General features: G+C 32.8%; 1 protein-coding gene across 1 annotated transcript in view; it reads left to right on the forward strand.

Moving 5' to 3' along the window:
• FBXL17 (F-box and leucine rich repeat protein 17) overlaps positions 1 to 17,414 on the forward strand; it is a 497,231-nt gene that overhangs the window by 179,270 nt on the left and 300,547 nt on the right. Inside the window, exon 6 of the mRNA XM_081298229.1 lies at positions 3,459 to 3,589. Coding sequence (XP_081154355.1) covers positions 3,459 to 3,589 — 131 coding nt within the window. The remainder of the gene's footprint in view (positions 1 to 3,458; positions 3,590 to 17,414) is intronic.

Consider the following 17,414-nt stretch of genomic DNA (forward strand, 5'->3'; position numbering starts at 1 on the left):
CAAATAGTTATTATTAAGGCGTTTACAGTTTTGTCGCAACATACAGAAATGGTGAGTTTAATTATTATCTACAATATAAGCAGTAGATTTGCAAAAGGGTTTACAGTTTCTGATGGTGGAAGAAGAACCTAGGGGTGAGGTGTAAAGTTAGATGTTGAAGGGGTAGGAGGTAAGGATATAGAGTCATTAGATCTTAGGAAGTGTGAAAGAGGAATCTAAAGAAGATGGTTATTAGCAGGGGAAGAGAGAGGAAGTGATTTTAGGAGACAAGTAATTGGGAAGACAATAGAGTATATATAACAAACACACATAAGTATTAAGAAAAATAAAAAATGTAAAAATAGGAGATAAAACAATATGCAACACAACAGTAATATACTATTCAGACATCCTAGTCTTCAGTATCCTAATTCATGCAAAGTACTTGGTTTCACAAATGTTGGGGATGAGAGGGCAGGAGAATAAAGAGGTAAGGGGTAAAAAAAAAAGTCTTAAAGGAAGAAACAAGGATTGTTTTGGTTGGAGTTCAGCAGTTTCCTGCTTCCCTTCTCATATAATAGGTGGTATTGTCTGCTATTTGCTGGTATCTCCACCCTCAGAATGGTAAATGTTACCAGGATGGGAGGGTTGGTCTTGGGTACAATGTACCTGGAATTATGGCACTAGTCAGTCTCTGATAAAAGACTCCCAAGGATCTCCTTTTGGACCTGCTCGTGTGATGTGGGTACCTGGTCTTTTCTCCTTATATCACCTATAGACCTCACAGTTCCTGGTCTCTAATTTAGTCTCTAAACTGTATTTCATTTACTCCCTCTCTTTCTACTTCCTAATCAGGGACCCTTCTCTCCAGAGGTCTTGTAGTTTGCGCTACAAGGGCTGTACACCTGTCTTGGAGAGATGTTTTGTATTGGCAAGAGCTGTTTTGTATTTGTGGGAAGTTAGTGGCTGCTAGGGAGAGGAAGGAGTTGGGGACTACCTGTCCAGCCAGTGTTCCAAGCTGGGAGTTCCCCAACTAAAGATGGCAACGAAGGTGTCCCATGCTTGAGGTGGTTGCTTTCAGTAATGGAGTCTCAGGTCCCATGGGGGACACGGGGCTGTGGCATTGGGTGATGTGTTCTGTTCAAAGATACAGCTCTGTGGCATTCAGTGTTGTGGCTGTCAGCTGTCTCTGGACCCAGTGTGGGGCTCTGCCACTGTCAGCCGGACTGATCTGGACCTGCCTGTGCTTCATGGGTGTCAGGGAACTAGTTTCTCCCTTTTTGAACTGAGGTGAAAAGAGTTTACTTGGCTGACTGACTTCCCATTCCTCCAATGACCATTCATATTTAGGAGAGCTATGTCCAACATTGTAGCCACTGGCAGCACACAGATATAAAATTGTGTAAAGGAATTAAAATTAAATTTAAGATTTATGTCCCTGCCATGCTGGTCACATTTGAAGTACTTGGTAACTACATGTGATTAATGGTTACCATATTGGACATCAGATATAAAGAACATTTACAGTAAAGGTTCAAGTGTCTGCTTTTCTTTGGGGGATTAAATTGAACTGACTCCAAGGAGGTCTTGGCTCTTTCACCACTCTGAGGCTTTTGACAGAGGTCTCTAAATCAGAGACCAGGAACTGTGAGGCATATAGTCCTGGGTAAGCTCCCTTAAGGTGCTGGAAATGTTGTGTACTAGTTTCCTAGTGCTGCTGTGACAAGTCCCCACTCACTCAATGGCTTAAAACAGCACAAATTTATAATCTCAATGTTAACATTGTAAATTAGAAATCTGCTTGTCATCCATCTCACCAGGCTGAACTCCAGGTGTTGACTTAATTGTGTTCCTTCCTGAAAACTTAAGGAAATAGTCAAATTTTTTTCCTCTTCAAGTTTTTGACAGAATTAAGTTCTATAAAGTTGTAGGTCTGAGGTCCCTATTTCTTTCTGGCTGTCAAGCTTGTGTTGTTTCCAGCTCTTGAGCTACTCACATTCCTTGATTCCTGGTTCTCTTCCCTCACATTCAGTGCTTTTAAAAGGCACATGGATCATGTACAACCACAAGAATGGGATCCTAATTAGAATAAGTTTTACTCCATGTATGTATAATATGTCAAAATACAGTCAACTGTCATGTATATCTAAAAAGAAAAAATTAAAAGAAACAAAAAGTCTCATTAAATTCCTTTCATGACTCTTATCTCTTTGGTCATATCTCTCTAACATTGAGTTTCTCTGCTTAACTAGGAGAATCTTTTCAAGGGATCATGAGATTAAATTGGGCCTCCTTGAATAATTTGGCATAACCTTCTCATTTTTGGGTCCATAACTTCAATCATGTATATATGATTGTATTGCCGAAGTAAGAAAGATATTAGAGCACAGACATCTTTCCTAGGGTGGTAGAGTGTAATGTTATCTACCACATTCCTCCAGATTGATTCTTTGCATTTTATTAAGCAAAAATACCTATTTGAAATGTACCTTATCTGAAGAGGATAATTAAGATCTTTCCACCTTTGAGTAAATGATATTGTTAAGTTGCTTTTGGAGAGTAAGCATCAGGGGAAGACAGGAAACCTGAAGAAAGGAATCAAGAAAATGAAGAAATGTGGGAGGTGGAATGTAGAGAAAATATTGCTTCTTAAGTGTTTTATATTGTTTCAGGATGAAGTATATTGATAAAATAGTACAATTTGGAGTACATTGATCAAATATCACCAAGATATCTCGGAATTAACCATTTATCATATTTCTTTTTTTTTTTTTTAAAAAAAGGAAAAACATTTTATTGCTTTGCTAGCAGAGGAGAAACACAGGGTACTCCTGTCCCAAAGGCTGTGATTCTGCCCATCAGCAGCAACAGGGGCTTTTAAAGAGGTGATTAAAGGCTACATTCCATGTGTCCTCTGGAGTTGTAATTCACTTGTTAATTTGTGAGATAGTCATTTCTGAGATTTTCTGGTATACAACCATCATTCTTATGGTGGGTATGTACTCAAGGACAGATAAATCTGCCTAAAATAGGGAAGAAAGTTAGTCCTATTTCCCCTGAGCATTTACTCATATTTCATCTTTCAAAAATGAGAAAACCTATTCAGAAATGGCATTATAATTATGAAGATAAATATCTGAAATTTAACACTGTAAGAATAAGTTTACCCAATTGTAGATCCTTTTTATAATGTATTCAACGCTTTCCCTCACCTATTAGATAAGAATTCTCTAATATTTGATTTTGTTTTATCAATAAAATCTGTTTTAGCATTTGATGCCATTTATATATTCATCATAGAGTTCCACACTAATTTTTAATTTAGTATGTAAAATATTATGTAGATGATAATTCTGGACTGTTATTATCTGTTTTAAATACTATACAGTGATACTCTACTTTGTAATGAACTGTACTATAGTTTTTGAGAATGCATGTAGCATTTACCTTTTTATCTTTCATTTTATTTATCTTATTAGCTAAGAAACCTTTCCAGCTTGGACTTACGTCATATCACTGAACTGGATAATGAAACTGTGATGGAAATTGTCAAGAGGTGCAAAAATCTTAGCTCTCTCAATCTCTGTCTGAACTGGATCATAAATGACAGGTAACTGTTGTAACATCTTAACAACAGAGGAAAACATGAAATAAATACTAATTGCCATTATACCAAGGCATGTCAACTTTAAGTAAAACTGATTGCAGCTGTGCCTTTTCAAATTGATAGGCTTAAGTTTTGAAAACTGTCTAGGCTTATACTTTTAATGCATCCATTGCTTACAAACACAGCAGGTTTTTATGTGCTCTAATGGAAATGTTTGCCTAAATAATTGCAATAGTTGTCTGTTCATTCTTTTCTTTGTTACCCGTCTAGGATATATTGTTTGTCTTTTTAATATTTTTGCATTTTTTTGTGGTTGATTTTACTGTATATTTACTAAGGAAAACGACTCTGAGAAATCATCCCAAACATAAAACATTTAGACCTATTCTTGAAGAAATTTTGTTCTTTGAATAATTTGTTTTGAAAATGGAAGTTATTTGATGAACAGTTTAAAAGGTAGTGTAAAAATGTGTACAGTGGAAAGTCCTATAAATAATGATAAATCCATTCTTCTTTAAAATGTTGCCTGAAGGAATAAAAAGATGTAGACAAACTCTCAGGAGTAGATTTTAATATTGAAAGCAACTGCATAGTTGTATTGGCAATACTAATTAGTTGATGTAGGTTTGTAAATATAGGCATGGTACAGAATTCTTTCCCACTAACTTTTCAAGAATTTTTTTAATAACTTTATTTATTTTTATGTGGTGATAAGGATCGAATCCAATATCTTACACATGCTAAGTAAGTGCTCTACCACTGAGCTACAACCCCCAGCCCTCAAGAATTTCTTTTAAAAAGATAGATCACCAAATATATTTTGCTTTCAAAATATAAAGCACTATTTTAGCTAAAATTAAAACCTATTTAGATTGAAATACTTTTTATAAATAGAAATAATTTGTTGTTTTTATCAGATAATTATTTACAGACTCCCTCCCCCCACTTCTAATTCATTTTATATTTCAATAATGAAATCATATAGATCTCATTTTCCCCAATTATGGGAATTTCTAGTGAAACTTTCTTAGATTATCCCGAATAACTCTTTATATTATATGATAGCCTTTACTTCTTAATAAATATTTGCTAGTATTTATTTTTAATGTTTATAAGTTTAACTGATACATAAAGTAATAATTGTACAAATATGTGGGGTACCATGTGATATTTTGATACCTGTTCACATTGTTTAATGTTTAAGTCAGGTTAAAGATATCTGTCTCTTCAAATATTAACCTATTTTTTCATGGTGAAAACATTCAAAATCCTTTTATTCTAGATTTTTGAAATAGTACATTATCATTATTTATCATCACCCCCCTACTGTGCAAGAGCACACTAGAACTTATTATTCTTGTCTAACTGTAACTTATTACCCATTGATCAACTTCTTGCCCAGCTTCTGGTAATGAGCATAGGATTCTTATATGAAATCAAATTTTTTTATATTCTGTATATAATTGAGATAATGCAGAACTTGTCTTTCTGTGCCTTGCTTACTTCACTTAAAATAATGATCTCCAGATTCATCCATGTTTCTACAAATGACAGGATTTAATACTTTTAGTGGATATATATATATATATATATATATATATATATATATATATGTATTTATTTTTGCTAGTACTTATTTTTAAATAAATATATGCATACATATATACTACATTTTCTTTATTCATCAGTTGGTGAACATTTAATTGTTTCCATATCTTGGGTATTATGATAGGCTTCAGTAAATTTCGGAGTGCAAATGTCTTTTTGACATATAGATTTCATTTCCTTTGGATATATATCCAGTGGTAGGATTATAGGATCATATGGTTATCCTATTTTGAATTTTTTAAGGAACCGCCAAACAGTTTTCTGTAACAGCTGTACCTATTAAATTCTGACCAATGGTGTGAAAAGATTGTCTTCTCCCCAAATTTGCCAGAATTTATTTATTTTTGTTGTTTTTAATAATAGCCATTCTTACTGGAGTGAAGTGATAGCTTATTTCCCTCATGATTAGGGATATTGAGGATTTTTAAATATACCTGTTGGCTATTTGTGTGTTTTCTTTTAAGAAATGTCTAATTAGATCTTTTGTCCATTTTTTGATTGGGTTATTCGGGTTTTTTTGCTATTGAATTCTTTGAGTTCCTTATATATCTTAGATATATAGAGAATTTACCCCTTATTAATTATGTAGTTTGCAAATATTTTCTCCCATTTCATAGGTCATCTCTCCACTCTGATTGTTTTCTTTGCTGTGCAGAAGATTTTAGGTTTAATATAATCCCAGTAGTCTACTTTTGCTTTTATGTCTTGTACTTTTAGGATCTTGTTCAAAAAATTTTTGCCCATTCCAGTGGAATGAAGCATTCCCCTTAATTTTTTTTTCTAGTGGTTTTATAGTTGCAGGTCTTATGTTTAAGTCTTTAATCCATAACATTTTTCTTATAATATTTACTAATATTTCAAATATTCAAATTTCTTGAAAAATTTTATAATGTAGCATGGACATATGGTCATCATTTATAAAAAGCATTTATTGTTCTCTAGTAATATTCACTATATGAAGCATATCAAAATCTAGGGGAAAATTGATAGTAGTTTAAAAGTTAAATTTTTTCTCTATAATTGACATTTTTCTATATAGGCAATTATGTAATGATTAAAATAATCTTTACAAAGCTTTTCATAATAATAAAATTAAGTAAATAAAATGATTTTGTACTTTTAGTTGTTTAACATTAACTTACTATTGAGATAACTTTCTTAGCAATTCATTGAATTAAAGGGAAAAAAACTGTTTCTGCAAAAAAGATTATATTCCACAATTTTCTGTGTATCTGTCCTGTGTAGGAGAGTCACTAGTTGAAGGATACTATAATTGTTAAATATAATGCACTCCATATATGATTTTATGGATTGCATAAGTTTATATCATTGAAACAAAGAAGTCCAGGAACTTCCAGTCTTCCAGATCTTTAAATGCTTATTTAGCTGTAACAGGGTGACTTACAGAATGAAAACGTGGGCAGCCCTCACAGTGCCTTTCCTTGTCTTTGTTAGTCTTCATGTTTTCAAACCTTGTGCAGTTTCAATCATTTCTTTTCTATTTAACTGTAACAGTTATTTGGTGTTTGATCTTAAATATATATACTGTGCAGATTTATTTTCAAAGAATAAAAGTATATTTTTGTTTTTAATGGAAAAGTTTGGATTAATTGAGAAAACATGCATGTTAATGAGGTTGACCAGTAGAGTTTTAAAGATCAGACTCTTTTAGGTTTTAATTATACTACTTGCACTTATCCTGTGTACTATAATAGAACTTTTAAACATTAAAACCCACTTTACAGTATCATCTAAATTACTCATCTCATTGTTCTTGCCATACTATATTACCAAGCTAAGTAATATTTGTAATTATATTGGTATAAATCTGGGACTTCCTATCAGACCTAATTATAATTTCACCACTTAGCTGAGGTGGGTTAGTAACCTTTCATATAGAGGCCACTGGAATGTACTAATGCTTTTAGATTATCAATTAGCTTCTCTTTTACATTCATTTATTATTATTATCCTTCATTAAATCAAGAAAGCATTTATTAACCTCCTACTAAATACTTGGTACTATGTCTCAGACTGGGGACACTGAGACCCTGCTGCTCTCAAAGGTTGCTGTTTTTAGGTTATATAAGACTTAATGGTAATAATGAGGATAGTGGGGACAAAAGTAACCTTTATTACCCAGGTAATTGATAGGCACTTTACACATGTTTTCATTTAAGTCTTTCTTTCAGAGTAAGGTCAGATTAGTCTTATTAAATTTAGACCAATTATTTGACTTTGGCTTTTTGATGCTTTTTTTTTTGTCACTGATAAAGTAAAAAGTGAATGAGGGGCTGGGGCTGTAGGTCAGTTGGTAGAGTGCTTGCCTTGGATGCATAAGGCCCTGGGTTCAATCTCCAGAACACTACTTCCCCTCCCCTCCCACCACCACACACACACAAGTGAATGAGGACAAACAACAAAAAGTAAGTGGCTATTGAGTCAGTTTTTTTATTTGATAGCTGAAATTCATACACAATTGACATTTAGCTTTTTTATTTTATTGAACTCATTATTTTCTTTCAACACTAGAATCTATATTCTATTTATTACATAGTAGCCTATATAATAGCAATTTTAAAGATTCATCTTAAATGTTGCTAATTTTAATAAAGCATTCCTCACATTAAGATTAACTTCCATACTAATCTCAGTTACTTTTATAGATTTTTAAAGTTCTTATCTGAATATTTTTTGAAGTTCAAATGTTTAAAAGTATATAGTAATTAAGGAACTTTTCTGTATGCTCATGGTTATCTGCTAGCATGTTGTGGTACTGCAATTGATCTGTTTGATTGAGACATGCTGTTCTTTATCTTTTGTTTTTCTGAAAGCACTTTTTGTGTTGTGAGAGTTAAACAGCATGATTTTTTCTTGTATTCAGAAGGATGGTCTTATAGTCATTTGACATTTACTATTGCTTTTGAATACAAATAAATTCCAGTGTTATATGAAAAGAGAACACTGACTATTTCTATCAGTGATTTAAATTAAACATAAGATTATTATGTCTCTTTCCCTGTCTCTGACTATAAGTTTATTCAAATGTTTCTTTGTACTTGATATAAATCATTTGCAATTTAAATCTAATTTGATCTTTAACATATTTGTATGTTTGACACAGTGCCCCAAAGCAGCATGTTTTGTATGCAAAAAATGATATGTGAAAACTGAATGATTCTGAGCATCTTTATAGAAATATGCTTATAATAGCTCTTTTTGTGACAATAAGTATTAAAAGAAATATAATTATCTTTAATAGATCTTTATAAAAGCTACTTTTAATTTTTAAATCTACTATCAAAAAGATAATCTCCCCATTTTCAATTTTTGACATTGATCCTGGGGGAGGGGAACCTTAATCCAGTCCTACTATCAGTATACTCATTATCAAATGATTTTTTCATTTGAAAGTTGACAATACTTAATTATGAATTAGGAGCAATTATTATAGCATAATAATATAAGAGAAATGAAAGATTATTTAGCATCTACTAGCTAACATCAGAAAGCATAGCAAAAACCAGGGTTTTTCATTGCTATAACAAAATATCAGAGGATGGGTAATATATAATGAAAAAGATTTTATTTAGCTAGGGTTGGAAATCTAAAATAAAGTGAGTGGCCCATGTGTTTAGTCTCTAGTGAGGTCCTAATCACAGTGTGAGACATACCTTCAGAAGGGGTCTCATGGTGAGAAAAGGAAGCCAGAGAAAAATTCAGGGATCAGACTTGCCTTTTTATAACAACGTATTCTTGTAGGAACCAACTGAGATCTCATGAGAACCACCATAGTCTGTTTGAGCACACCACCCCCAAAGACCTAACCAGCTTCCAGTAGACTCCACTTGTTAAAGGTTCCACCAGCTCAACACTGCCACACTGAGGACCGATTTCCTAACACATGAGTCTCTGGAGGACATACTTAAACCACATCCAAACCATAGCAGTTGTTGTTGAAGTGGATTATGATGCCATAGTTTGGTGTGTGAATATTTTATGTGCAGGGAGCTGTTATATCAGTGTATACTTCAAAAATTGGACAATTTTAAATCTTAGACTGTTGTGGATAGTTTAACTATATAATAAAGTCAACAACATATTGCTAATTCCCTTTATATGTGCTGAAGTTTAGGGTGATAACTATAGATATTTTCTCTTTAAAAAAATTTTAAATAAGACCATTTGAAGTTGCAAACTGATAGGTCACATCTGAATCCAGTCTACAAAGGTGTTTTGTTTGGCATATACAGTGTTTTTAAAAATTGAAACAGTTGTTAGCACTTTAAAAATTGGGACAGTGCACATAAGAATTCTGAATTTGGATCTTCTGTTGAAAAAGTTTTGGATCTTGCAACACAATTTTGCAGGACAAGGAATGGGCTGTTTTCTTGGAATTTGCTCCAGTTCTCTACTCTTCTCACCAGGCACTACCATGCTTCCATATTATTTGGCTGTCTTCCACATAGTCTACAACCTGAATTCTCCTTTAAAACCCAGAATGTAGAGATTTTTAGATATTTCATATTTTAAGCCAGATAGTTCTTTTAGAGTATAGTAAGATGTATGACAGATAACTGAGAGTTAATTGATCTACTTGAATTAGTTTTTTGTTATTTCAGACACTAAAACTTTGACCAATAGGTGGGAGTTAAAAAAAAAGGAAACAATTTAGTTTACAATAAGTTAAAAGCTTTTATTTTCATTGATGACATTCTAAGATGGAAAACTCACTCTCATGTAAGATAAAGAGGGTTGGACTAGTTTACTAGACTCCTTCAACTTCAAAACTGTCATTTAAAGTTATTTGTTTTGGTTCTGGATATTGAGCACAGGGACTTGGACATCTAAGCTTGTATTCTACCACTGAGTTATAACCTCTGTCCCTAAGCTTGTTTATTTTTAAATGAATTCATTGGTGGTACTTAGTATTTGATTCATGATTCCTTTGTTTTTAGTGTTAAAAATCTTAATACTATTTTTCTCTTTCCTTATAGGAAAAGCCCTGCTTAGTCTTTTAAGTTTATTCAGGTTACTGTTGTAACATGACAGATTACTCTTCCACCTTGTTCAGTGAGACTGACAGTACTCTGGCTCATGTAAAACTCAATGAGGCTTTATATAAAGATTTTTCTAATTCCCTTGATCATTTCTGAATGTTTATTCTGTTTCTTTCTTCAAATTTCCGTTTATTCAATAAAAATGGTGATATTTAGAAATAAAGTTCAGAAAGGATTTGAGCAGGTGTTGGTATAATAAAATATTTGCTGAGTGCCCATTGTGTTTTATTTCCAGAATTATTTTGTGAACATACGCTATATATTGTATTTATAAGTGTTCCAGGACTGGGTAGATAATCTACCATCTTCTAGTGAATGTCATGTCACAGTGGACTTAGAATTTTATTTCATTTCAATCCCCTAATATTACTTAATTCTCCTAGAGTCTCAGATTTAAAGATTGCCCAAGGGGGACAAACCTATCCATTGAATCCAGCAGGCATAGTTGAATTTGAGTTTGATTTCTGTTAAAGTTAAGTGGTCTAGAGGAGAGGAATACTTTTCATCTTAGAGTATAGAGAGTAGAGTATGGCCAGCTTTCTCCTATAAAAGTCTGAAAACTTGGAAATAAAGAGGAAGCAAAATAATGCTAATTATTTTAATGGGCATGGTTGTGCTTGCCTGTATCCAGCTACTCCAGAGGCTAAGGCATGAGGATCACTTGAACCCAGATGTCCAGGGCCAGCCTGGGCAACATAGTGAGATCTCAGCATTAAGAAAAAACAAAACAAAACAATAATAATGCTTACTACTAAAGCAGCTTCCTGATTATATTTTCAGTTGCACTGTCCTTCCTTAGTAAAAGGCTGAGCTGTCTGACTGAATACTTTTGGTACCTAATAATGTGGCCGGGCTGGCTAGTTGGAGCTTTAGTAAAACTGAGTTTTGACTTAGTTCTGTAATCTACTGAATATTTTTTGTATTTATTGTATAACATTCATTCATATGTATGCCAAAAGAATAATGAAATATAGTTTACTGAGTCCTGGGAAGATTTTAGGCATCTTTCTGAGCAAGTGATGTTAGTTTGAAGTAGGCATCTTTTGACATTGTCTTATATTTACATATTCACAATTATTTGTTAGACCATACCGAGAATGATAGTATGGTATTGAAGTAACCAGTAGCTAGGCTTCCAACCCATCTGCAAAAGTGATGTCTTCTGTGTTCTTCTATCCATTAGCCCTCTCTTTAAAACTGTACTTGGTTTTGAAGTGCCAGTTGAGGTCAGAGTGTGTAATATTCTCCCACAGTTTTCTTCTTTTCTGGAGCAAGGATAATAACAATAACTAATAATAGCTACCGATTTATTACAATCAGTATCAGACATTGTTCTGAGTGTCTATATACATTGTACCATTTAATCTCAGCTATACCCTGAGAAAGAAATTATGAACCCCAGACAAAGGAGTTAAGGCCCAGAAATGTGGACCACTCGCACCAAGTGAAGACAGGAACAGAACTTATTTTTGTATGCCTTCAAAATCCAAGCTCTATTCACTAAGGGCTCATTGTCTCCAGTACCTTATTCTCCTTCAAACCTAAGGGGGACCATATGTCCTGGTAGGCTCAGGAAAGTCCCACTCCATGCCTGTCATCTTGGTATTCTTTGAGTTTTAACATTTGTGCTGCTGCTGCTCCCTTCTGAATTTCTAAATGTTTTACCTTAAATAGTAAGGTTATCTGACTTCAGCAGACTATGCTTGAGAATTCTGAACATCACTAGAAGGTTGTCTTCTCTTTTCCCTATAGCATGTATAAAAGGTGACAAATTTTGGATATTTCATTGTATACACGCAGTTGAAGATTTTTTTAAACAGCTTATTTTGTAATAAAAAGTATTTTTTCAAACAATTCCATTTATAAATATTCTTCATTTCTTATGAAATTTTTTGAGGAAAAGTAGAAAGTCTTGTCCGTTTTTATATCACACCTAAACTCACAGTTGGTCTCAAAATTTTCTCATGAATTTTGTGCAGGTCTTTATTTAAGTATGTATTGGCACACATTTATTTCGATTTCTGTGAATATTTCTTTTCACTTTTAGCAAATAACCATTGCCAATTAAAGAAGAATACTGGATATATACTTTGTTTTTCAATTAAGGAGAAGGAAGTTAATTTCATTAATGGTTTTAGTACCTTTGGTAAGAAATGATTGATGTGACTAATCTATACACTTTTTCTTTTATATGTGATTTTTCAAATAACGGATGGTATTTTTCTACAACAGGTCAAATTTCTTTGACAAAACAATGTATATATTTATTCTCACGTAAGATTCTTACTGTATTCGAATTTAAAGGAATTTGTCAATTGTTCAATAGTAGTAATAGTGGATATCAGTTGTTACCAATTCCTTCAGTATTTCTAGTTACTAATATAATTTTTAAGGAAATACTAATTAGCCTGTAATCCCAAAGAATTTAACCTAGGGAAATGACTTGAAAGGAAAATCTATATAAGATGCATCTTATCCCAGCCTGCTTGATTTCTAATTCCAGTTCTGGAAATGGGAAGGAAATTAGATTTGTTGTGAATGAATTTGGTCTAGTGTTTCTCCATGTTCATATTATGTTGTCTAACAAAATAATGTGAATTTTTATTATAGTACTAACCTGTAATGATAATTTTAATTTTTTTTATTTCTTTGGAACCTAGTGAGCAATAATGTGCAAGTGAATGCCTCTACAAATAATAATAGAGCTTCACTTTAGTTATACTATGGGCATTCTTGAGTGTGTTACTTTAAATATTGCTACTAACTTTATGTTTTCCAGGCAATATAAACATGAATAAACAGACATAGTGGGCATTAGTAGGAGGGTGTTTTTTTGTTTGTTTTTAAAATTTTGTTTGTTTGTTTTTGGTGCTAGGATTGACCTCATGAATACTAAGCATGTGTTCTTCTACAAACTACACCTCCAGTGAAGTTTGCAGAATTTAAAACAAAAGAAAACAAAACATGTTTTCTAATGATATGAAATCAAAATTTATGATTAAATTTTGGGAAAGAATGTGATGCATTTTATATGATAATGAATGTAGTACTATGAGCCTATGGTTTTGGCTCAAATCTTTTTTAAAATTGTCAATAATGAAGTAAATCTTCATTTTTTTTTTATGAAAACAGTAGTTTTATTATTGACTGCTTGGATGAATTTGACCATCTTTCCCACCCCAACTTCTTCTAGGAGTTCTCTTATGCTTAATCCCTCAAACTAGAAATAGTAATTAAAATAACTCACTGTTGTCAAAATTTTAAAATGTATGATAAATGAAGCCCAGTAAATAGTGAAAATATGAGAAAGGTGATTAAATCTGACAATTCTTGTAAAAGACTTGAGATGATAAATATCTCCTGTGATTAGTTATTAATTTAGTGCAAGAGATTTGACTTCATCCTAAAATAGTTTATGAACAGTGGCATAAAGAAATATCTCATAAAATAGGTACACACATGTTTAACCAGAGAAGAAATTGCTGGGACTTGATTGGTGATAATTAAAAATGGCAGACCTGACATACATGTGGGGTGGTTTCCTGAAGACATGAAGAATGACAGAATACTTTTATCTTGGACCCCTTTGCCTCATGTATATAATTCTTTAATTGATAAAATATTTACTTTAAAGCACTATAAAATAACTCCTTACTTATTGAAGTATGATTATAAGCAAAATCAACATTAACGATTATAGGAACACTGTAACTAATAATCTCTGTTAAAATGAATATGAAATACTTTATATTTAAAGAAAAGATGAAATAATAATGGTGATTATAATGAAGTGCTGCATCACGTTATTGTCTAACTGAATTCATTGCACATCCCTCTTTTAGTGGCATATATCATCGTGTGGCCATGTGCCGTTTTAAGTCTCACTCCTTTTTTTTAATATTTATTTTGTAGTTGTAGTTGGATACAATACCTTTATTTTCTTTTTATTTATTTTTATGTGATGCTGAGGATTGAACCCAGGTCCCCGCACATGCTAGGTGAGCACTCCACCACTGAGCCACAAACCCAGCCCAAATCTCTCTCCTTTTAAGGAGGTCCTGTGTCCTCATCTTTGGGCCTCTTACTTTTATTTCATCCCCTTCCCCGACACTGTGCACGGGTCACTGCTCTGAGAAGTAATTTTTATACATTTGTATTAAGAGAATTATAAATTCTGCTTTTGTAGGATGAATAAATCTTCTTTTAAATTTGTTTCAAACATTGGCTGAAATTCAGTGAGTTGGTTCAAATGCTCCCTTTCTTCCAGATTTATTTATTTCTAAATGAATCTGATATTTAATAAGGATTTGGTGTCATTGTCTGTATTCAGATAGAGATTGCTTTATGTATTGTATGCTCTTTGTTTGAAAGCTATAGTCTCATTATTTTTACAATAAATAGAATTTTAATGTTCATTAGGGACTGGAATACTTTTAAATGAAGAACTAGAAACTTCACTTGCCTTTCTTATTAATTGAAAAAAGGAAAAGGAAATAGTTACAGCATTTGCTCTTCTCCTTGGTGAGAAAGGTATGGCTATATGAAAAAAATGTTGGAAGTTTTTTCTTAGCTCTTCTTGTAGTACTTTTAAGTAATGTTCTTTAAATATATGTTTAGTATTTGATTAATTGCTACTGTGAACCTAAACATACTGATTAAGTTCAGGTTCACATTAGAACAATTATCTGGTTAATTGCTCTGGTGCAAAAATAGGCTAAAAAAATCATCAAAACATCAAGTTGTGAAAGCACTGGCAGGAGTTTCAAAACCACTATGCATACCTACTGCAAATCACATCAGCAAAGCAATTAATTTAGGCTAATTGCTTTTCTGTTTGTTCAAGATGCTCTTTGGAATCCTTGCAATTAAGATTAGTAAGGAATATAATTAAAAAATGTTAGAATAGTCACTATTTTGAAAAGTGGTAACTATTCCATATAACATATAGTGTATTTATCACCCATGTAAAACTTTGAAATAATTAAACAAAAAGGCTATTTTAGACATTTATAAGATTTCTTACAAAATAAGTTGAGGAGTAGATTACCTATTCCTGAACTGTAGGATAGGGTAACCTTTAACCCCTATTTTAACTTTTTTTGCTGCTGACCAAAAAATCTGACTAGAACAATTTTAGAGGAGGGGAAAAGTTTATTTGGAGCTCATAGTTTAAGTCTTAAGTCGATAGATAGCTGACTTCATTGCTCTGGGCCTGAGGTGAGGCAGAACATCACAGCAGAAGGAGGAAATCAGCTTAGGACATGACAGTCAGGAAGCAGACATAACTCTCAATCACCAGGGGCAAAATATATACCCCAAAGGCATACCCTCAGTGACCAATCTCTTCCTGCCTATAGTTATCACCCAGGTAATCCATTCAATTGATTAATGCACTCATAACTCAACAGTTTCACTTCTGAACTTTCTTTCATAGTCTGACACTTGAGCTTTTGGGAGACTCCTCTTCTCTAAACCTTAACAACCACTAATTATCAATTTGAATTATCTACTTTCAGTAATTCATGCCAAGATGCCTTGGTCAATGTGAAGAGAAATAGCCACCAAAAGAGGCACTGGCTAGTGACATTTCCTCTAGAAGAATGCTATTTGACTTCTTATAATATAATCAAAATTTAAAATGACTTAAAAACCAGATTAGGCACATTTAACATTATTGAGATTTTCCTTGTTATTGAGTATTATGATTTTGCCAGCACTGTTTAAAATTAAAAACTACTTCAGTTTCCAGCTGTTTCTCAATGAAGATAATGCTATAATAGATCCTAAGTTGAAAATAATGGCAATTCTTGGAATCATTGAAAATTATAGATGCCATTAGTGATGGAATTAACCATTCCACAAACTGCTTCTCTGTTCACCACATTGACAGATAGTGAGTAGCTTTTTCCTTTTCCTCTCTGCCTTTGTAAGGAGTGATTCTTACTATGTAGTGTGTTTTGTGGTATATTCTGTCCTGTGCAGTTGTCCAAAGCAAATCGATTAGTTATTTTGAGGACTGTGATGTAGAAATGAATCCTTCAGAAGCACACATGTTAAAGATTGGTCTTGGTAACAATTATCATTTTGTAACTTTCTGGGATTATGACAAGAAATTTAGAAATATATTGAGGAAAATGATATTTGATACAGTAAACTAAGGATAAAGTTCAAGTTTTTAGCTTTCTCCTTTTTTGTTTGTTAGTAGATATAAAGAATTTTTAAAAATTTTTTAGTTGTAGATGGATATAATACCCTTATTTTATTTATTCATTTTATGTGGTGCTGAGGATCGAACCCAAGCACTCTGTTACTGAGCCACAACCCCAGCCCTAAGAATTATTTACTGTAAGTTTTATCTTCTTAAATCAGTATGACTAGTTCGTTCATCCTAGCTAATTAACCGCATCACAAAAGCCAACTTTTTCTCTAGTGACCATTTTCATGGAGAAGAACAAAAGTGTGTGATTTTTTACAATGATATGTTTACTACTTTATGAATTTCATAGTTTCTAGAAGTACTATATACTCAATCTAGATTTCTTAGTGATGCTATTTGTTATTGTATGTTCAATTAGAAAGCTGCTTGTTAAATGTAAAACTATCAAATCAGATAGGAATAAATATATTGATAAGATCAAATAGGTAAGTGTTGAGGACTTTTAGAATATAGAAAAACCACCCAACAAACTGAGCAAACAACCACTGAGTCATGGGTTTTGGATCTTGGTCTTCTTTTAAAATCTGTCACTGAAGGAAGCAGAACAGTGTTGTTCCATTTTGGGGAAAATACAAACTAGTACTTTTTTTTTTTTTTTGTGGTGCTGGGGATTGAACCCAGGGCTTTGTGCATGGGAGGCAAGCACTCTACCAATAAGCTAGATCCCCAGCCCTACAACTTCTTTTTTTGCCCTTTACAACTTGAACTCCACAATTACTTATAGTTGAAAGATAACCTAAGTGCTATAAAAAATCGTCTCATTTTTCAAAGTATAAGAGATTGCAAAATATAGCCACAAGTTTTTCCTGTTTGTATATGCACCTCCCTTGTGCCATGTGACATTGCCGGCTTTCCCATCAAGAAGTAGAGTCTGTTTCTCTATCCTTTTGCTTCTGGGCTGGCTTTGTGACTTGCTCTAATAGTAGCTATAGTGGGAATTATG

This window comes from Spermophilus citellus (assembly GCF_964194105.1).
Source record: "Spermophilus citellus genome assembly, chromosome: 1".
In the NCBI taxonomy this organism is placed as follows: domain Eukaryota; kingdom Metazoa; phylum Chordata; class Mammalia; order Rodentia; family Sciuridae; genus Spermophilus; species Spermophilus citellus.